Genomic DNA, 21,435 nt, shown 5'->3' with positions numbered 1-21,435 from the left:
CCATCTTCAGCCAGAACTGCCGAGTGGATGATCCCTATCGGCCTCCTCCTGAGGTCCCCACCATCACAGAAGCCAGACTTCAGCCAATTCGATTCACTCCACGTGATATCAAGAAATGGCTACGTGCACTGGATACAGCAAAGGCTACGAGCTCCGACAACATCCTGGCTGTCGTGCTGAAGACTTGTGCTCCAGAACTAGCCGTGCCTCTAGCCAAGCTGTTCCAGTACAGCTACAACACTGGCATCTACCCAACAATGTTGTAAACTGCCCAGGTATGTCCTGTCCACAAAAAGCAGGACAAATTCAATCCGGCCAATTACCGCCCCATCAGTCTACTCTCATCAGCAAAGTGGTGGAAGGTGTTGTTGACAGTGCTATCAAACGGCACTTACTCACCAATAATCTGCTAACCTATGCTCAGTTTGGGTTCCACCAGGACCACTCAGCTCCAGACCTGATTACAGCCTTGGTCCAAACATGGACAAAAGAGCTGAATTCCAGAGGTGAGGTGAGAGTGACTGCCCTTGATGTCCTCGGCCCAACCATCTTCAGCTGCTTCATCAGTGACCTTCCCTCCATCATAATGTCAGAAGTGCAGATGTTTGCTGATGATTGCAGAGTGTTCAGTTCCATTTGCAACTCCTCAGAAAATGAAGCAGTCCATGCCCGCTTGTAACAAGACCTGGACGACATTCAGGCTTGGGCTGATGTGTGGCACTAATGTTACTTGCCACTTAAGTAACATTCATGCCACATAAGTGCCAGGCAATGACTATCTCCAACAAGCGAGCTTCTAACCACCTCCCCTTCATATTCAACGGCATTACCATCGCCGAATCCCCCGCCATCAACATCCTGGGAGTCACCATTGACCAGAAACATAACTGGACCAGCCACATAAATAATGTGGGAACAAGAGCGGGTCAGAGGCTGGGTATTCTGCGGCGAGTGTCTCACCTCCTGACTCCCCAAAGCCTTTCCACCATCTACAAGGCACAAGTCAGGAGTGTTATGGAATACTCTCCACTTGCCTGGATGAGTGCAGCTCCAACAACACTCAAGAAGCTCGACGCCATCCAGGACAAAGCAGCCCACTTGATTTGCACCCCATCCAATTCAATTCAATTCAAATCGCTTTATTGGCATGACAAGTTACATCTTATGTTGCCAAAGCATCGAAAAACATTCATGTTTGTACACAAAAATACAGATCTATCCATACAGTGTATAAACAGATATATCCCTGAGTGTATAAATATACTTTCATATAATTTATATATACTCTTTTCTTATATTTAGTGGTTGTCCCTCTGTTTATGGCAAGCTGTAACATAGTGTGCTGCTAGTGTTACACAATTTCTCTCTTCCCCTAGTAGGTATGGGAGTTTTTGGTCATCATTCAAATTTCTGAACTCCGGGCATATTTTTGTGAATTTTGGGTAGAAATTCTCCCTTATGCCCTGATATTTTCTGCAAGCTGTGAGGAAGTGCATCTCTGTCTCCACCACTCCCTGACTGCAGTGAGAGCATATCCTGTCCTCTCTTGGTAGCCGGGTCTGCCTGTGTCTACCTTTTTCGATCGCCAGGCTATGTTCACTAAGTCTGTACATTGTCAAGGTTTTTCTCAGTTTGCTATCCTTTATCATGGTCAGGTAATCAGCCATGTTGTATTGTCTGTTTAGGGCCAAGTAGCAATTGAGTTTGCTTTGGGTTTTTGTTGTTCCTGCCCAATATGACAGATATTTTTCCTTTTGCTTAGCGACGATTGTGTTGGGTCGAATTCTTTGTGTTACGCTGTCACTGTCCTGGGGCTGGCATCCACCACCTTAAACATTCACTCCCTCCACTACCGGCGTACCGTGGCTGCAGTGTGTACCATCTACAAGCAAATCACCAAGGCTTCTTCGACAGCACCTCCCAAACCCGCGAACTCCACCACCTAGAAGGACAAGGGTAGCAGGTGCATGGGAACACCACCACCTCCAAGTTCCCCTCCAAGTCACACACCATCCTGACTTGGAAATATATCGCCGTTCCTTCATCGTTATTGGGTCAAAATCCTGGAACTCCCTCCCTAACTACACTGTGGGACTATCTTCACCACAACGACTGCAGAGGTTCAAGAAGGCGGCTCACCACCAACTTCTCGAGGGCAATTAGGGATGGGCAGTAAATTCTGGCCTTGCCAGCGACGCCCACATCCCATAAGGGAATTTTGAAAAAAGTGTCTCCAGGTGGACTTTTCTGTTGTTAGAGTTAAGGAGTTTGCCAAACAGTTAAAAATACTCCACACCTTTCAGGAGCCCGATGTATTTGAAAAGGAGGAATATGAAAGGATCAGAAGGGAGTTAGAGTAGATAGCTGCAATTGAAGAGATAGCACAAGCACAGGTGAGATGGACTGAATGGCCTTCTGTGCTGTAATTTTTATAATCCTATAAATAACTGTACAGTTTCTCTTTAAATACAGTGAGTGATTGTCGATGGAATTTCTCTGACTCCAGGGACTGACTGGTACAATTTCTCTTTGAAGTGATTGAGTGACTGGTTGAAAGCCCTTGTAATCCCAATTTTTCTTTGAACCCAGTTACAGGAAACTCTTTTTTTATCCGGCACCGACGGGACCGGCGTGGTGCTGGTTTATCAAAAAGTCCGGATTACAGAGAGGTATAGTAAAAGGTACGAGAGCTCCGTACACAGCAATAAATCCAGGCTTCCCTGTTGCTTAGCAACAGGTGCAGGAACCCTGGCCACAAGATCCAAGCGTCCCTGTTGCTTAGCAACAGGTGCAAGAACCCCGGCCACAAGATCCAAGCGTCCCTGTTGCTTAGCAACAGGTGCAGGAACCCCGGCCACAAGATCCAAGTGTCCCTGTTGCTTAGCAACAGGTGCAGGAACCTCGGTTACACAGCCACAGATCCAGGAACGGCCACTAATATGAAGTAAAACTTATCTGAACCTACTCCTGAATTTTGCCGGTTAACAGAGATTTCCGGTTATTTTAGGTGCCGGTAAATCGAGAGTTTCCTGTAGTTACTGGTGCAGAGTTCCCTTATGATTTCAGTAAGTGACTGTTGGCATCATTCTTCACAGGCCTTTATGGGTGGAGTTTCCTGAGGAGGCCAACACATTTGCGGTTGATGATGAGTACATGATAGGTACAGTATATAACAACCTGTGAGGATACCAATAACTTGCCCAATTATTCACTGCAACCATCTTCTGTAACTAGGCTAGGTCATAAACAGTGAGGAGGACAATAGCAGCCTTTAGGAGCACATAGGCAGACCAGTGAACTGGGCAGACACATGCCAGATGAAAATTAATGCAGGGAAGTGTGAAGTGATGTATTCTGGAAGGAAAAATGGGAAGAATAGAAAAACAGAATATGTTTTAAATAGTGAGACACTATTAAATGTTGGTCTTCAGAGAGATTTGGGTGTCTTTGTACAGGAAACACAGAGGGAATTTTTACCTAAATAAAAAGCAAGTGGGTTGGGGTCCTGTGGGAAGTTAAAGTGTTAAAAATCTGAATTCCGACCAGAACCCGCCTCCAACCTACCCACTTCGAGTTTTAACAGAGGTGGGACGGGAAGCGGGCTGCCAACCCGCTCCCAGGAGATGGGTTGGACATTTAAATATTATATTGAGGCTGGAAGCCTCTGCTTTAACCTCCATTTAAAATTTAACTTTAGCTGGTTGGGTTTTGCAGGCCTCGTGACACCCACCAGCTAAAGTAAGACGACTGCTGGATGCAGGAGGTAAGTACCTTTACATTTACCTCCTGGATCCAACGTCCATACATAACTCACCCCCCACGATTGGAGACGCCCCCTTCAAGAGGTGTCCGATACATCCTTATTCCCAACCCCCATCCCCCCCTTTCCAACCAGGCCTCTGATTTCCCCCGCCACCCCCCCAAACTAGGCTTCCGATCTCCTCCACAAGATCTTCACCCTCCCTCCCCCCTCCCATGCTGCTCCAGGCCCCCAATCCTCACACTGCACAACCACCCCGCCCGCCCCCCTCCCCCCCCACTGTCGGTGCTGTTCCTGGCCCCTGATCGCTTGAGACCCCCATCCCGTGCTCCTCCGCTGCCACGCAATCCCTCCCTCCCTCCTCTCTGCGGCCTAGTGCCACAGGCCTACCTGCCCGGAGCCAGTCAGCCTCTCAATCTGGCTGGCTGTGGGTGGGAAACAGAGGTTTCCCAAACAAATCAGGCCCTGTCGTTAAATTTGGCAGGGCCTGCGGGAAACACTTTCTCCCGGGTTTCCGGACCGCTTTGGAGCACCCCCCCGCTCCCAACCCGCCTTCCCCATTAAAATTCAGGCCAGAAAGTTAGCATGCAGGTACAGCAAGCAATCTGGAAGGCAAATGGCATGTTGGCCTTTATTGCAAGGGGGTTGGAGTACAAGAGTAAGGAAGTTTTGCTGCAATTGTACAGGGCTTTCGTGAGACCACACCTGGAGTACTGTGCACAGTTTTGGTCTCCTTATCGAAAGAACGATATACTTGCCTTGGAGGCAGTGCAACGAAGGTTCCTGGGATGAGAGGGTTGTCCTATGAGGAGCGATTGAGTAGAATGGGCCTATACTCTCTGGAGTTTAGAAGAATGTGAAGTGATCTAATTGAAACAGAAGATTCTGAGGGAGCTTGACAGGGTAGATATTGAGAGGTTGTTTCCCCGTCTGGTAAGTCTAGAACTCGGGGGCTGTGAATCTTAGGAATTCTTTACTCCAGAGGGCTGTGGATGTTCGGTCATTGAGTATATTCAGGGCTGAGATAGATAGATTTTTGGACCCTAAGGGAATCAAGGGATATGGGGATTGGGCAGGAAAGTGGAGTTGAGGTCAAAGATCAGCCATACTCTTATTGAATGGTGGAGCAGGCTCGAGGGGCTGTATGGCCTACTTCTCCTATTTCTTATGTCCTTATGTTCTATGGATGAGGATTTCAGTATTGTGGAGAAACTAGAGTAGCTGGGATTGTTCTTCTGAGAGCAGAGCTGGAGTGCGAGTTAGAGACACTCAGACACTTAAGGGAGATGTACGAATTTCTGTATAGTTTACTCCAGACTAAAGTTGCACCTCAGGAAAGCACAGGTACAGGAAAGGGAGAGTGAGATTGTCAGTCAGCAGGACAAAGGGAACCAAGGAGAATAAGAGAAGAAGATCCTGCAGACACTGATCCTGTTCAACAGGTACTTGATACCTGTGAGGATAAGGAGAAAGACTGCAGGGAGGATAGACACCGCTGACCAAGGCACAAGGGATTCAATAATTAGGGGGATAGATAGCATCCTCTGTAGCCACGATCGTGAATCTTGAAGGGTGTGTTGCCTATCTGGTGCCAGGATAAGGGATATCTTGATGCCGCTGGAAAGGAATTTGGAAAGGGAGTGTGCTGATCCAGTTGTCGTGGTCCATGTCGGGACCAATGACATAGGGAGGAAAAGGGAGGAGGCTCTGCTGAGGAAGTACCAGGAGATCAGAGCTAAATTAAAAGGCAGAACCTCAAGGGTAGTAATCTTGGGATTATTACCCAAACCACATGCAACTTGGCATAGGGACGGAGTACCTCTAGAAATAAACCGTAGTGCTTGGTTTGCTTTTTTTATGGCCTTGCTAACCTGTGTAACAACTTTTAGTGATTTGTGTATTTGTACTCCGAGATTCCTTTGTTCCTCTACCCCACCTAGACCCGTACCAAGTAATAAGTGACCTCCCTATTCCTCCTACCAAAATGTAATACCTCACATTTATCTGTGTTGAACTTCATTTGCCAATGATATGCCCATTCTACAAGGTTATTAATGTCCTCCTGTAATTTGTTGTAGTCCTCCTCAGTATTGGCAGGATGTGACTAGTGGTGTCCTCCAGGGATCTGTACTGGGGCCACAGCTTTTCACTGTATTTATAAATAACTTGGTTGAAGGAATAGAGATATCTAAGTTAGGTGGCACAGTAAGTAGTGTAGATGGGAGCAGAAAGTTACGAAGGGGTATTGACAGATTAAATGAATGGACAAAACTGTGGCAAATGGAGTTCAATGTGGGGAAGTGTGAGGTCATCCACTTTGGACCTAAGAAAGATAAATCAGAGTATTTTCTAAATGGCGAGACGCTAAGAACTGTGGATGAGCAGATGGATTTAGGGGTCCAACTACAGAAATCGCTCAAAGCTAGTAGTCAGGTACAAAAATTAATTAAAAAGGCTAATGGAATATTGGTCTTTATCTCAAGAGGGCTGGATTACAAAGGTGGTAGAAATTATGGGCTAGATTTTCGGGGAGCCATCAGGCGGGTTATCAGGCGTGTGGGGGGGGGAAATCCCGAATTTGGGGATCCCGACACCATCCCAACCAAAACCCCGCCCCACGTAAGTTTCAGGGGCGGCTGGGACCCGCCGAAACCAGGCGGGAAGGGATTAGTGCCAATTAACTGCCTGTTAACAGGCAGTTTTTAGCCTAATCCCTATTTTGAGGGGTTTCGTGTGGGTTTCCCGACGGCTCCAAACCACGCCAGGTAGAGCAGGCGGGCCGTCGGGTTGAAGGAGTTGGAGGGGTCGCGATGTCGACGCTCAGGTGAGTGATGGGTGCATGAGTGCAAAGGTAAGTGTGTTTGGTGTGTCTAAAGTGTGTAAAGAACTTTTACTTACCTGTACTTACCTTAACAGCCTTTCTTCCTGTAGCCGTCGGGAGCGCATCACTCAGCCAGAACTTAAAGCTGAACGGCTGCGATCTGTCAAAAGTGACAGCCTTCAGCTTTGAGTGCCGGTGTGAGTTCTAACTGAGTCTGTGCAGAATGACTCATGTCAGAACTCAGACTGTCAGTGTTTTCACAGCTTCAAACAGCTGTCAAACGCTGATATTTCATCTGTCAAGGACCCTTGACAGATGAAATTTCAGTCTGTGACGTCACCTGTTGCCGGGTGGCCCTTAATTGGCCTGCTGAGCCCGCTGGACGGGCTCAACAAGGTCAATCAAGGGCAAATCGCGCGGATTGGCCGGACGTCGAAGTAGGCGGGTCAAAAACCCGAAAGGGGAAGTCCCGCCTTCTTCCCGACAGGTTCGGCAAAATCTACCCCTATGTTTCAGCTATACAGCCATGATCTAATTGAATGGCTGGAGGGGCTACTCCTGTTCCTATACAAGGTTAAAGGTGTTCAAAATTATGAGCAGTTTTAATAGAGAGAAACTGTTGTCAGTGGCAGGAAGGTCTGTAACCAGAGAACACAGATTTAAGATCATTGGCAAAAATTCTAGGGGAGAAATTAATTTGTTTTACACAGTGAGTTTGTTAGATCTGTTAATTTCAGTGGACCACACTGATCTGAGGTCAACACACTAAAATAAAAGTTTGCGAGTCCGGCGGTAAGTTTTAAATAGTCGATTTATTGCAGCACTGACTTACATGTTTGACTTTCCTTTGTCCGACTAACAAGCATGTTCAAAATGGCTGGTTTTTATACAGCAGCAGATCACAGCAAATGTACCCGCCCCCTTTATTACCATTGGCTCAGCAGCATGCATGCAGAGCCATGGTTGGTTCAACTACATCGGCCGATCTGACATTATCACACTGATTGGATCTCTTATACATCACTCATTCCTTTGTTCTAAAGTTAAGCTGAATCAGCCGATATGATGTTACCATGCTGTGATTGGATCTGATACATCAGCCTATGTGTCGTTACCATGCTGTGATTGGATCTGATACATCACACCATGTCTTTGTTCTACAGTCTTACATGTGGTCCTTTTTTCTGTGGCTGTTTAAGCACAATCAGCACTTTCAGTCATTAGTTTAATCATATTAAAATCTATGTTATTAAATATATATATATATATATTCCCTAACACTCCCCCCTTTGATTCTTTCAAAAATTGAATCATAAAAATAAAGAGTCAGATAAAAAATATAATCAATCATTGCTGTGTTTTGCCACTGTCCGGATCAGTGGCTTTTGCACAAATTTACATCAACCAGGATTTTACGTGGCCACAGTAAAAGCCCGATTTTAATAAGTTAATTGATTTCATAATCTTAAATGAATTAGTGCATCTTAAAAGGGGGAGGAGCTCCCTTCAGAAAAATACATTCAGGTAAAAATTAAAAAGTAAAAAAGGTAGAAAAATTATAAAATGTAGAAAAGGTACAAAACGATCTAGCAGCTAAATATAACATGCCCCTTTAAGATGTAAAAACGGTCTGCGGCGACCTGCAAGGCATCTTGCCCGCGGGGCAGCAGCCGCCTGGTGGCAAGCACATTTAATCAACAGAAACACACAATTTGATCCCCATCCTATTGTACAAGGCCTCCCTCTTATCTTTCTGAGGAATGTTTTGTCAAGTTTCTTCAAGGGCATTTTATCTAGCAGGTGCTATCCTCCCTGTTTCCTTGCATTTTACCATTCCCTTATCATTTCTATTTGTCTTTTGATGCTTGATATTCAACCTTGCTGGCATTTATGCTATCTTTTTCCGCTTGCCTGTTGTCAGTCCCTGGTCTAAGAATTAAAACCCATCTTTGAATCTAACAGCTATTTCTTACAATTCCCTTCCTTGAGGAGGAAATATCCTTATTGACTTCTCACAATCGGCTCTTGACTAATCTAGTTAGCTCTTATGGCTCTTTCAACTTGGGCGTTAGTTAGTAGGGAGTCTTGAAGATTTCTCCCTTCCTTACAGTCCATTCCTTTGAGGGGGAGGAGCAACCTCTGAACCCTTACTCAAATTCAATTCACTGTTCCGGTGTTCCAATTCTGCCCCGCCTGGGGTATCCTCTGTTTCTTCTATCTTTCCTGATGTTACCCCGCCTGGGGTCTCCTCTACATTACTTCGGATCTTCTCTTTCGGTGTGCTCAATTAATTTGTTGGTGCTTGTCAGTCATGGGCATGAGTACCCAATTGGCTTATGTATCAAAGTCTTACTACACACATTACATATATCAAATACACTATCATTACAAGTTGGATAGCTACCAGAGCATGTGAAATAATATGAACCTAAGGGTGTGCTGATGTATTAAGCCCAATATCCCACCAATGTGAGTTGTCTCCTATGCTGTCAATTTCAATATCTATTCTCGAGTTGTCTTGCTCCAAAACATAAAAATGCTTTAGGGAGGAGTTCAGTCGCATCATGAGCTCACTGAAACCCACAAACAACAGGGGAATGTCGTATCCGAGTATCCGAATTGTGCCACATAATTGTGTAGCTCATACTTAAAAACATGTTGGTTGATGGGACAGGTCCCGTTAGACCCGTAAAGCATGGTAATTGCAGTAGTAGTGACACATCTCATATTAGATTTGCACTGGTTTTTCCCACGCTCTGTTACCTACAAAACACAATTATTACAGTCACAGTTAAATTCAGTCTTACAATCATTTCAAGCGACATTACAGTTTAACATCTAATCAACAAATCATGGATTTAAAAGATCCTCCAGATCTCTTTTACTTGTATCCATCTTGTGGATAATTCTTTACTAAACATGATTTCTCCTTGGCCCTCAATTGTACCAATCTAGATTCCATGTAACTCTCCACTTCAACTTCAATTTCAATCCCTCTAACAGGTACCAGCGTGTTTAACTCTATTCTGATTGTTTCATTAATTAGATAGTTTCTTGATGGAGTATGTGTCAATGCTTTAAAAGTTGTCTCGCTCTCCTGAGCCACATTAACCATTTCATGTTTTGCTGTTGTCAAGTAACTGAGCATGTCTGAGACCCGTTCTTCAGTGCAGATTCACCATACATTCCTGGATGGTAATTACCTCATACATAACAAATCACATTTGCACACTCATACCGGTATCTCAATATCATGCCACACATGCCATCCGATACAAGCCTTTTTCGGGCTTTCAGGTATCTTATCGAAAGATTGTAGTCGTCTGGAGATCTTTGCTCATCTTCCTCTGCATGGTCCCGATGTCTTGGGTAGTGGCCAGACTATCAAATTCAGTTTTCTTAACTATACTTTCCTGACTTTCACTAGAAAGTTTTGAAAATTCCCATTCAGTAGTGTAATTCTCCTGTTTCAATCTTACACTCTCAATCACTTTCCTTTAATTACCATTCATATCTCATTCATGAGTCCTGGAGAAACTTTACTGTCCAGTACAATATTTAAGATAGAAAACATAGATCAAACATTCTCACTTGATCCAAGTTATTAACACTTTTTATTTATCATTATTTTAGAGGATCTTTTATTTTCCCAAAAGTAAACAAATATATAGTGCCTGAGTCCATTTTGTCATTTCAAAATTATCCCAAAATCCAAAAAAACAGTATTATGAGCTATCCCTTAATTTTGTTATCGGTGTGGGAAAATATTTTCCAGCAGAGACACGGCTAGCTGGACAAAGCCACATTGAATTGTGCCTTTGTATCCTTACCTCTTCCAAGAACAGGCTCTTTCTAAATAGTTACCAGGTTGTAATTACAAGCAACATTTCAGAATGTCAGCTAATTTCTACTTATGTTAGTCTAAAAGAGTTAATATAGCCAAGTATCCCATGGTGCTTTGCGTTTGTTTTCCAGCTAACAAGACTAAATGGTACCTTTCAGATGGTTTTATACCGGTCAAATATTGAGGACCCCTTTATATCTCTTAAACCAAATTTTACCCTGATTGGTACCAGTATTGTTAAACCCACACTATGCCTCTGGGCTGTGTCCAATACTATGTGGACATACAGTGATAATGGCCCTGAAATTAGGATCGGGAGCTTGCCGCGCGTGCAAGCCCCCGATGTGCACTCACCCGGCGTGCCGACATCTGAAGCCTGGGCCTGCTTGCATTTCCTGTGACTGGCCCGGTTCAGATGTCGGCGCGCTGTGCTAACCTGATCCAGCGGCGTACTTAGTTCGATGTGCCGGCTGGGATCAGGTGAGCACTGTGCAGCCAATCAGGGGAGGGGAAACTTCATTCATGAGTTTGATAGTATTAGCTGTCAAACTCATGAAAACTAAGGGGCCCAAAACACTACTTAAACTTTAAATAAAATTTTAAAAAACATCCCACTGCTTAAATTAACTATAAATAAGTTTAAAAAAATATTTTAAACAATTAATCAAATTTTTGAAAAAAATTAATTAAAAAAAATAGGGTCTAAAACTAAACTTACTTTACTGTAAATTCTTTAAAAATAATAAACCTGTGGAAAAAAAAATTCTAAATTGTACTAATAGACCACTTACCTGTAAAACGAAGTACTTATGTCTGGTTTTTCCACACGTAAAAACCGGAGGCCTTTACACTCGGGCAACTCTGGAAAAAAAAAAGGAATTTCACTGCGCACGCTCTGCTTCACAAGTCGCATGCGTTCTGCCTCTTAACCCCTTGGGTCAGAGGAGAGGAAATGCCGGTTTTCAGCGCATGCGCTGTGCATGCTGAAAACCGGCAATTCCTCCGGGCACACGCGTGAGTACCCCGTCCGTACTCACGCGTTGGGAGAGGAATTACTGGGCCAGCGTGCCTAGTAACACATCCCTCCAATTTTGTTCCAGCCAAATTCCCTTTAATCTTCACAGCATATGGTAACATATTGTGATGGGATATGTGCATTCCGTCCTTCACTACTCCAATATTCTGTATTCGGTACACCTCTCGTCCTTGAGCTTCGGGTGCCATTACCGGTATTACCAATACCAACCTTAGGAGCCCTCCCCCGTCAGGTTTACATTCGACTTGTGTAGGGTGCACCCGAACCATTGCTCTCAACTGGCAATCCGTCAAGCTCCTGCCTGCTACTGCCTGTTTAGAGGTACCGTCCCCCTTGTGCCCACCGGTCAGGTTCGCCCTTAATTGTTCATTCGTTATCCATAAGGGTACTTCCCCTGCCTGTATCTAGGCCAGGTTTTCTCGGGTTTGTTCCACAATCCAGTTACCATATGTGCTACATATGTCATTAGCAGCCACCTGCTGAGATGCATTGTACTCTTTTATTAATTTATTAATGGTTTGGGCGTGTGTTTCTCGCACTGTAACTATCTTTTGTAGATGTATGGTCAGCATTTGATCCTCAGATAATTCTTTATTTGTATTTTCATTTGTCTTTTGTAATACATCTTTAATGCGAGACCCCAGGTCTCTAACCTTTTGATCCAGTGTCGCCAAATCATAATTTTCCTTCTATCACTGTGGGGAAATATTAACTTAAAATTAAGAAACTTAAATTTAATAATGTCCCATATCTTTAAATTTCATACTAAAGTTGTTGCTTGGTGAACTTAAACAGCTGTCAGTAGAAAGGATTAACTCCTTTGCAGGTTTTTAAGAAGGTGGAGCAAAACATTATCAGGCGTAATTGCGTCACTTCACGTAAATTAAAAAAAACTTTCCTGATTGAAAAAGACAGTTGTGTTTTCACACTTTAACTAAACACGAACAGAACAGATAAAACAAAACAAAATAGCACATTCTTGCAGAAAACAGTAAATTACGTCATATTTCTTATTGTCCTTTCTTCAGATGTCTTTCCAAAATACTGTAAAAACATAACTGGAGAAAAATTAGTTTTTCACATTTAAACAAATCAAATCAAACTGCTTTATAAGATTTCACCATAGCAACAGCGACTCTAAGGTTAAATCTTTGAAACTTAATGTAACATTGTTCAGTTTGCACTGCAAGTACAAAAATCTATCGCAATCTTTTGTTAAACAAACTTTTTGTTGCTCTTCTCAGTTTTTACACACCAGCTTAACTTAAATTATTTCAAAGGTTTTTTTTTTCAATTCTTGGGGCACAATCTTATTCGCACATTCTTAAAACTTCCAAAATCCAAGACAAGACAAAAGATTTAAACGCTTTTAACACAGAGAAGTGGGTGGAGCTAAAACACACATAACAAAATCTTTCTTTTAAAGAACATCTAATCAGACAAAAGAAATACTGTAACTTCTTAAACATTCATAGTCAGGAACACTTTCACACTTTAACACGCACTTTCACACAAACTGAAATTCTAGCATTTTTTTACGGTTCCTTTCACTTAACAAATCTTGGCCTAGAAATTGGGTTTTGGCTTAGCCAGGGCTTTAGCGCCGGAAGTTAGTGCCGGCGCTAAGTCCCCTGCGCGCGCCAAAAATTCAGTGGCGCCGCGCCCAAACGGCTGCCGGCGCTACTGAAGGGTCTTTGCGGCGGTACATCGGCGCTAACTGCCGTTTCGCGCCGCAATTCCGGCGCTGCGGCACCCGATGCGGTGCGGCAGGCTGGGGACGTGCAGGCCTCCTCCTCCCATTAAGGAGGAGCTGCCTGCACCCGGCCGCGGCCTGCGCAAATCAGCTTAAAAATGAGCCCGGCACCTCGGACAAGTGCCGGGCTTGCATCTGTTCCGGGGGGGGGGGTGGGGGGAGAAGTCCGGGGAGGGAGCTGCGGCCAGGCGGCCGGCGGGAAAGTGGCCGGCCGCCGCGGGGCCTTTAATGCGCCGGCGCAAACTGGAGTAAGGCACCTCTGCCAGAACGTTGCTTGCGGCTGCCATGGGCGAGGCGGCCGCAACTCAATTTCGGAGTTCGGGCGGGTTACCACGGCAACCGGGACGCTGCGCACACCGATGACGTCATCGGTGCCGGCGCAGCGCTACCGGTGCAACGCCGATTTAGGGCCCCAGGGAATTTTTTAACTGGCCATAACTCTGGCGCTAGTCCCTCTAGCGCCTCAAATGCGGCGCTAAGGCTACTCAATTTCTAGGCCCTTGTGTTTTATTTGTCTCAGCACAGATGTTAATAACTTCCATGACAGTAAAACTTTAAGTTTCTCTTTTTTTCCCCTCTTTTTCCATCGGCGTCTCAGCATTTCCTGGCTTTCCAAATCCCTGTTTTTTTCCTTCCTTTGCTGAGTTTTCAGATTGGTTAGCCTGCAAATTAGATCTTTTTCCTTCCTTATCTCTCCTGTGTTCAGCCCTGAGTGTTCCAACCAGTTAGTTTTAAATCGCTCGTCGTACTCTAACACTTCCTCCGTCCCTTTCTGTTGACAGGCTATGATCTTTCCCCAATCCATTTTTGCAGGGCTAATCACTTGTAACCACTGTTGGATTGCATCCCATCCGGCATCTAATTCTTGCTCATCATTTCCCAGGCCAGTCTTTACTTTGCTGTGTAACTTATTTCCCTCTCTCCTGGGTATCATTACAATCAGAATTTGGACTCCGTCCCACAGGTGGAGTTGGTACTTCGCCCTTTCTTCCCCATCTTCTTTCTTCTCATACTCCTTTTCTACTCTTTTCCTTTTCTGTCTCAACGGGGCCAAATGGGGTCCTGTTTTGAAGAAGGGTCCAACCCGAAACGTCAACTCAAATTTCTCTCCACGGATGTTGCCTGACCTGCTGAGTTTTTCCAGCATTTTCTGTTGTTATTTCGGATTTCCAACATCTGCAGTATTTTGCTATCGTCCTGTTTTCTCTTCTTCACTTTCACTGACATTACTAGAGGATCCCGATTCGGTCTCTTGACCTGCTTCTTGTCTTTGTCTCCCACGACCTTCCTCCTTTATTTCATTTAGATCTGGGTAACCCTTCCAGGTCCCGACACATTTTCCCTTTTCTTCAACTACCGGGACTATCGGTTGTTTATCCAATTGTTTTTTACAGTCCTTAACTTCATCTTTAAATTTTTTAACTTCCACTTCTGACTTTTCAAGCTCATTTGTTTTCTTTTTCAATTGTTCATAAATCGCATCTTTTTGCTGTTTTGCATTGGTCAAATCATGATTATGTTGGGATTGTGTCTTAATCTCATTTCGCTGTCGGATCTGACTCATAACTGCCAAGGACCATCTGATCCATCTTTTATCTTTCATACGGGTCGTTTTTCCCCAGACCCTTTTTATGTCATCCAAAGACCACTGTTCGGAGGAGGTACCGTACTTTTGTTCGATTTCGAACCAGGTTTTAGGTAAGTCAAACTGTAATTCTATATAGTCTTTCAACTGCTGGAGAATTTCATCTTCTGAAATCTCAGGTGGGGTGGTTTTAATAGAGAGAAACTGTTGTCAGTGGCAGGAAGGTCTGTAACCAGAGAACACAGATTTAAGATCATTGGCAAAAATTCTAGGGGAGAAATTAATTTGTTTTACACAGTGAGTTATGATCTGGAATGGGTGGTAAAAGCTGATTCAGTAGTAACTTTCAAAAAGGAATTTGGATATATACTGGATAAGTTCATAACAGTTGACGATATTAAGGCCATCTAACAGTTAACAAAGTATTGTACACATCCAGATTAGCTCCACTCTGTCTAGCTTCAACCATCTAACAGTTAACAAAGTTCTCTAACAGGTAGAGGAGGGAGCTAAGTGGTGGAAAGGTTTATTGGGAGAGTTCCAGTGAGTGAGGCCGATATGGCTGAATGCTCTGCCAGCAATAATTGAGTAAAGGGAAGTGGGGATGCACAGGAGACCAGAGTCAGAGGACTGTAGGGCATGGGAGCGAACGTAAGGCTGGAAAAGATTCCTGACATAGGTTTAGGGCAAGGCCATGGAGGCATTTGTGGATGAGGACAAGAATTTTAACTTTAATGTACTGAGGAACAAGGAGGCAGAGTAGGTCAGTGAGAATGGAGGTGATGGATGAATGTGTTTAGTATGGGACAGGGTGCAAGCACTGGAGTTTTGGACGATTTGGAGTTTGTGAAGCTTAGATTTGCAGAGGCTGGCAAGCAGGGCTTTGGAGAAATTAAGTCTAGAGAGGATGAGGTCTGAATAAGGGTTTCAGCAGAGTTAAGGTATGTACAGAGGTGGATAATATTGCTGTCTTGGTGATGGTTAGAATATGGCGTTCGCACATTATCTTTCTATCTCTGGAACTTGGGGCCAAATCCAGTCTAACCAGATCGGACAAAAGCCTCCTTTCTCAGCTGACTATATGTGCCCAACATGAACTGAGTTAGATAATGTTTACCTGTTTCCTAACAGGCAAGAACCATTAAAACAAAATTACAGAGAGAAGTTGGTTCTGAATAGGCATCTCACTCAGAGAGAGCATAAGATAGTTAAATATGGAAATGAAAATGTCACAGGTTTAGAAGCTAGAGTTAGGGCACCTTGTTGGAGCAGAGTAGGGGAACCTTCATTCTGCATCTTACAATGCTTTAACTGATCTGGGAGTGCTTGATTGGATACCAAAAAGTAGAATAGTGTTGTATTCTCAGCACTGTCATCATACACTTTCAGCAGAAAAATTAATCAAGAAATACAACTGCCTGCCCCTCCGCTTTTAAACTTTAGTTCAGATCCACTGAAGAAAGAAGTAATGAGGGCTCTTCTTGCCGATGGAGATGAGGTGGTGCTATTGGGAATGTTGACTTTTCTCCCTGAAACATTCGCCAAATTAAGTCCAGAGAAAGGTCTCCTCCCTCTAATGAGGATGAGGTGACTCTCCTTGCTCTGATGAGGATGAGGGAGTCTCCCTCTGATGGGGATGATGGAGTCTCTTCCCTCTTTCGGATAAAACATTAAACCGAGGCCCCATCTGCTCTCTCAGGTGGACGTAAAAGATCCCAAGGCACTATTTCGAAGAAGAGCAGGGGAGTTCTCCCCGGTGTCCTGGCCAATATTTATCAACCAACATAACAAAAAAAAGATTATCTGGTCATTATCACATTGCTGTTTGTGGGAGTTTGCTGTGCGCAAATTGGCTGCCGCGTTTCCTACATTACAACAGTGACTCCACTTCAAAGTACTTCATTGGTTGTAAAGCGCTTTGAGACGTCCAGTGGTTGTGAAAGGCGCTATATAAATGCAAGTCTTTCCTTCTCTGATGGGGATGAGGGAGTCTCTCAAACGCATGAAAGCAGAACATACAACTGATGGTAAATTCACCAACTAAATGTGGATTTATTTGTTTTTCTTGCTATCTGCAGGAGAAGCCTTGCTGGTACATCCAGTGACTGAAGCTGGAGTCACAGAAGTGACTGTGTTACTTCCAGGGACAGGAGAGGTGAGTTGATGACCATTTGGGTGTGTCTACTGGTATCCATAGCCTTTATCTCTGCTGCATAATTGTGCTAAAGAATTACATGGAATTTACAGCAGGGAAACAGGACATTCGATACAACTGGTCTATGCCGGTGTTTATGCTACGCGTGAGCCTCCTTCCACCCCTATTCATCTAACCTTATCAACATAACCTTCTGTTCCTTTTTCCCCTTAAGTATTTATCTAACTTCTCCTTAAATGCATCTACGCTATTCGCCTCAACCACTCCATGTGGTAGCGAGTTCCACATTCTAACTACGCTCTGAGTAAAGAGTAACGAAAAGTGGAAATGAACAAACTTCAAATTTTTTTTGTGACTAGAGTGTACATTTTTTTGGAAGCTGAGATGTTTTCTTTTCAATTTTCATTCATTTTCTTCTCCCCTCCCCACTCCTGACATCTTGCTCTTCATGTAAAAGAATGATTCACAGCACTTAAAGGAGCAGTGGATACTGAAGAAGATATTTTTGGGGGAGGCTAGGAAACAAAAGACATGCTTGAAGAAGCCTATAAATTCGATGGCTAAACGGGCGCCTAAGTTTCCAATATGGGGGGCAGGAAGCGCGTGCTCATTACCAGCTGGAAGTGCGCCACCCGTCATATTGGTATAGGCAAAAAAAAATAGGTTTCCAGGAAAACCAGATCTACATGCGCCCTAACGGCAGACCTTAAAGGGACTGCTGCAGGCTGCCACCAAAATAGTAAAGGGTAGAAATTTGTCCGGGCGGTGGCACAAAACGGGTGGTATTGGATCGGCCGCCCATTGTATGCAGAGGCTGATATTTAATTCCATTGATTGCAATGGAACTGAATATCAGGCGCTGCGTATAATGGGTGGCCAATCCGGCATCACCCATTTTGCGCCACCGCCCGCGACAAATTTCTACCCTTAAATGTTTAAAAAATACCTTTTATGTGGAGCGCGGAGGTGCAGGAGCGATCCTCCTGACACCACATTAAAACCACGGGTTGCTGCTGGCCATCGCTCGCACCCCCGTCCCGATCGTTCTCCCCGCTCATGGTTGCCACCTCCTTTCCTTACTCCCAATCACTCTCCTCTCCCGGCAACACTAGCCTGAGATTCCAAGCTTCTTCACCGGCAAGCTGCCTGGGGAAGCCCAGCAGGTTTCCCCAGCTCCCCGGACTTAGTTAACTGAGGTCTGAGGCCCAATATCAGGTGCAACTCGGGATCACCCACTCAGGCGCAGGGTTCATTCCTGAATTTCTAGGCCATAAGGTTTTTTTTAAACAGACCTTTGAAGGAAAACTGTTTTTGGGAGGGAGTTTTAAAGATGATGGGATGATAATCCAGAGTCAGAGCGAATAATACAATTGCCCAGCAGCAGTGTGCAGCCTCAGTATCTTTTCAATCCTGAGCTGAGCTTCAGACCCCAGAACCAGATCCATTAACCAAAACCACATAAATTCAGACCGTCACCAAATCCAGGCTATCAGTAAAACTGCGTAAATCCAGATTGTATAAATCAACACTTTTGCCATTATCATGTAAATCAATCCCTGGGGCCTCCTCTCCTCCACTGGCACAGGTACTCTCACCTGTGCCCTTGTCACTTCCAGGTTTGATTCCTTCACTAATAAAAATAGAAAATGCTGATCATCCGCATTTGTAAAGAGAAAAGACAAGTTAGGATGCCTCGAGTGTGTTCTGATGAAGGGTATGCACCTGAAACATCATAACCTGTATTTTCTCTTTACAGAATCTGGCTGATCTGCTGTGTATTTCAAGCATTGCTGTTTTTCCTTTTCATTTTATTAATTTCTTCAGTGCTTTCCTTGCCAGCCTTCAGAGCACCACACTCCTAAAACTTATCCAGGATTCTGAGGCCAGCATCCTGTGCCACCTTCACCCACCTCCTCAAAACCTACCTCATCTTCACTCACCTCCTCAAAACCTATGTCTTCAACATCATCTAAAGTCATCTCCCTACCTCCTCAAACTCATCTTCACTCACCTCCTCAAAACCCACCTCTTCAACTTCATCTTCATTCACCTCATCTTCACTCACCTCCCTACCTTATTTATCTTATCTTCACTCTCCTCCCAAACCTATTCAACCTGATCTTCGCTCATCTCCTCAAAACCTACCTCTTCACCCTCATCACTGAAAGCTTCACTTAGCACTTCAACATCACCTTCAGTCTCCTTTGGTATCTCTTCCATCACACCTTCAGTCACCTCCCCTAGCTCTTCCACCTCATCTTCAGTCACCATTCCCAGCTCCTGTTCAGTATCCAATTTTCTTCCTCCTTTTGTTGCACCTTGGGACATTTTGTTGTGTTTAAGTTGCTGCATAATCAAGCACGTTCAATTTGTTCTTGTTGAAAGTACAGACTTTAACATTAATTACGACAAAATTATTTTAGTGACAGCCTGTTTGCCTTTGTTTTTCCTGAAGCTGTGGTACTATCTCAGAACATTACAGCGGTTTGATGGTGAGCAGACTCTGCGTGTATCTGTCACCCTTGATAGCGTAAGTATCCAAGTAGTTCAAGCTTGTAATCTAGTGGGGCCTTTTTAACTCCACTTTACCAGAGAGAAGATAACCCTAACAAAGAACTTAACTGTCATTATCAGCAGCAGAAACTATTAATATATGGAGGACGGATACTGCAGGGAATTAGATGTTGTCCTTGCACCTCTGCGGCATGAGAAAGAAAGACTTGCATTTATATAGCGCCTTTCACGACCACCGGACGTCTCAAAGCGCTTTACAGCCAATTAAGTACTTTTGGAGTGTAGTCACTGTTGTAATGTGGGAAACGTGGCAGCCAATTTGCGCACAGCAAGCGCCCACAAACAGCAGTGTGCTAATGGCCAGATAATCTGTTTTTGTTATGTTGGTTGAGGGATAAATATTGGCCAGGACACCGGGGATAACTTCCCTGTTCTTCTTCGAAATAGTGCCTTGGGATCTTTTACGTCCACCTGAGAGAGCAGACAGGGCCTCGGTTTAACGTCTCATCCAAAAGACGGCACCTCCCTCAGCACTGCACTGGAGTGTCAGCCTAGCTTTATGTGCTCAAGTCCCTGGAGTGGGACTTGAACCCACAGCCTTCTGACTCTTGAGTTCACATCTAACCCAAAATGATGGGATTAGCATCTCCTCTGCCTGCTGGCTGCATATGTCCTACACAAAATGAGTTTGGGCAGTCATGCAGCATCAATCCAGCCTCTAATGAGTGTGGAACCACTGCATAAATTAGCCTTAATATGCCAGCATATCAACCATGTCAGTCAGAGAGGGCACAATGGGAAATGGAAACGTAATACCAATGGAGTAGGGATTAAGAGACTTTGTTAGGAAAGACTTGAGGTAGTTTACTCTAAACCTGACTGTGCCTGACCTGGCAGTGGCTGATGCTGACAACGGTTGCAGTAATGAGGAATATTGTCCATTCCCCAGGACTAATGTTATTGCATGCTGTCCATTGTATTATTTACAATTGTACAGTATTTCAAATACATATAGTACACACTGAGAGCTGATACCAGCACATATATTACATATGGTGCTCACTGAGAGCTGATACTAGCGAATCATAGAATTTATAGCATAGAAGGAGGCCAATCCACCCGTCATGCCTGTGCCGGCTCTTTGAAAGAGCTATCCAATTTAGTCCGACACCCCAGCTTATTCCCCATAACTCTGCAAATTAGTCCTCTTCAGGTACATGTCCAATTGCCCTTTGAAAGTTCCTATGGAATCTGATTCTATCACCCTTTCAGGTAATGCATTCCAGATCTTCACAACCCTCTGTGTGAAGAAATTTATCCCAATTTCTCCTCTAATCATTTTGCCAATTATTTTAAATCTATGGCCTCTGGTTATGGAACCACTTGCCAGAGGAAACAGTTTTTCCCTACTAGCTCTCTCAAAATCCTTCATAATTTTGAACACCTCTATTAAGTCTCTCCTTAACCTTCTCTGCTGCAAGGATAACAATCCCAGCCTCTCCAGTCTCTCCATATAACTGAAGTCCCTCATCCCTGGTATCATCCTGATAAACCTCCTCTGTACCCTCTCCGGAGCCTTGACATTTTCCTGAAGTGTTGTGCCCAGAATTGTACACAATACTCCAGCTGAGGCCTAACCAGAGATTTGTAAAGGTTTAGCATGACTTTCTTGTTTTTGTATTCAATGCCGCTACTTACAAAGCCAAGTATCCCCTATGCTTTCTTAACCGCCTTACCAACTTTCCCTGCCACCTTCAAACATTTATCAATATGCACCCCCAGGTCCCTCTGTTCTTGTACCACCCTCAAAATAGTACCATTTAGATAATACTGCCTCTCCATGTTGTTCCTCCTAAAGAGCATCACTTCACACTTATCCACATTAAATTGCATCTGTCATATGTCTGCCCATTTCTTCAGTCTTTATATTTCCTCCTGAAGTCTGCTACTATCTTGCTCACTATTCA

The 21,435-nt window shown here is 44.2% G+C and overlaps 1 protein-coding gene across 1 annotated transcript in view; it reads left to right on the top strand.

Annotated features, from left to right (window-relative positions):
* The window catches only part of LOC147109667 (neutral alpha-glucosidase C-like), a 205,396-nt gene that overhangs the window by 163,614 nt on the left and 20,347 nt on the right, over positions 1–21,435 (top strand). The window contains exons 18-20 of the mRNA XM_086002347.1: positions 3,096–3,160; positions 16,878–16,954; positions 19,410–19,484. Of these exons, the coding sequence (XP_085858473.1) occupies positions 3,096–3,160; positions 16,878–16,954; positions 19,410–19,484 (217 nt within the window). The remainder of the gene's footprint in view (positions 1–3,095; positions 3,161–16,877; positions 16,955–19,409; positions 19,485–21,435) is intronic.

This window comes from Somniosus microcephalus, chromosome 12, assembly GCF_052327205.1.
Source record: "Somniosus microcephalus isolate GS21.2 chromosome 12, FLI_Smic_1.0, whole genome shotgun sequence".
Lineage (NCBI taxonomy): Eukaryota > Metazoa > Chordata > Chondrichthyes > Squaliformes > Somniosidae > Somniosus > Somniosus microcephalus.
This window is presented reverse-complemented; position numbering and strand designations above follow the sequence as displayed.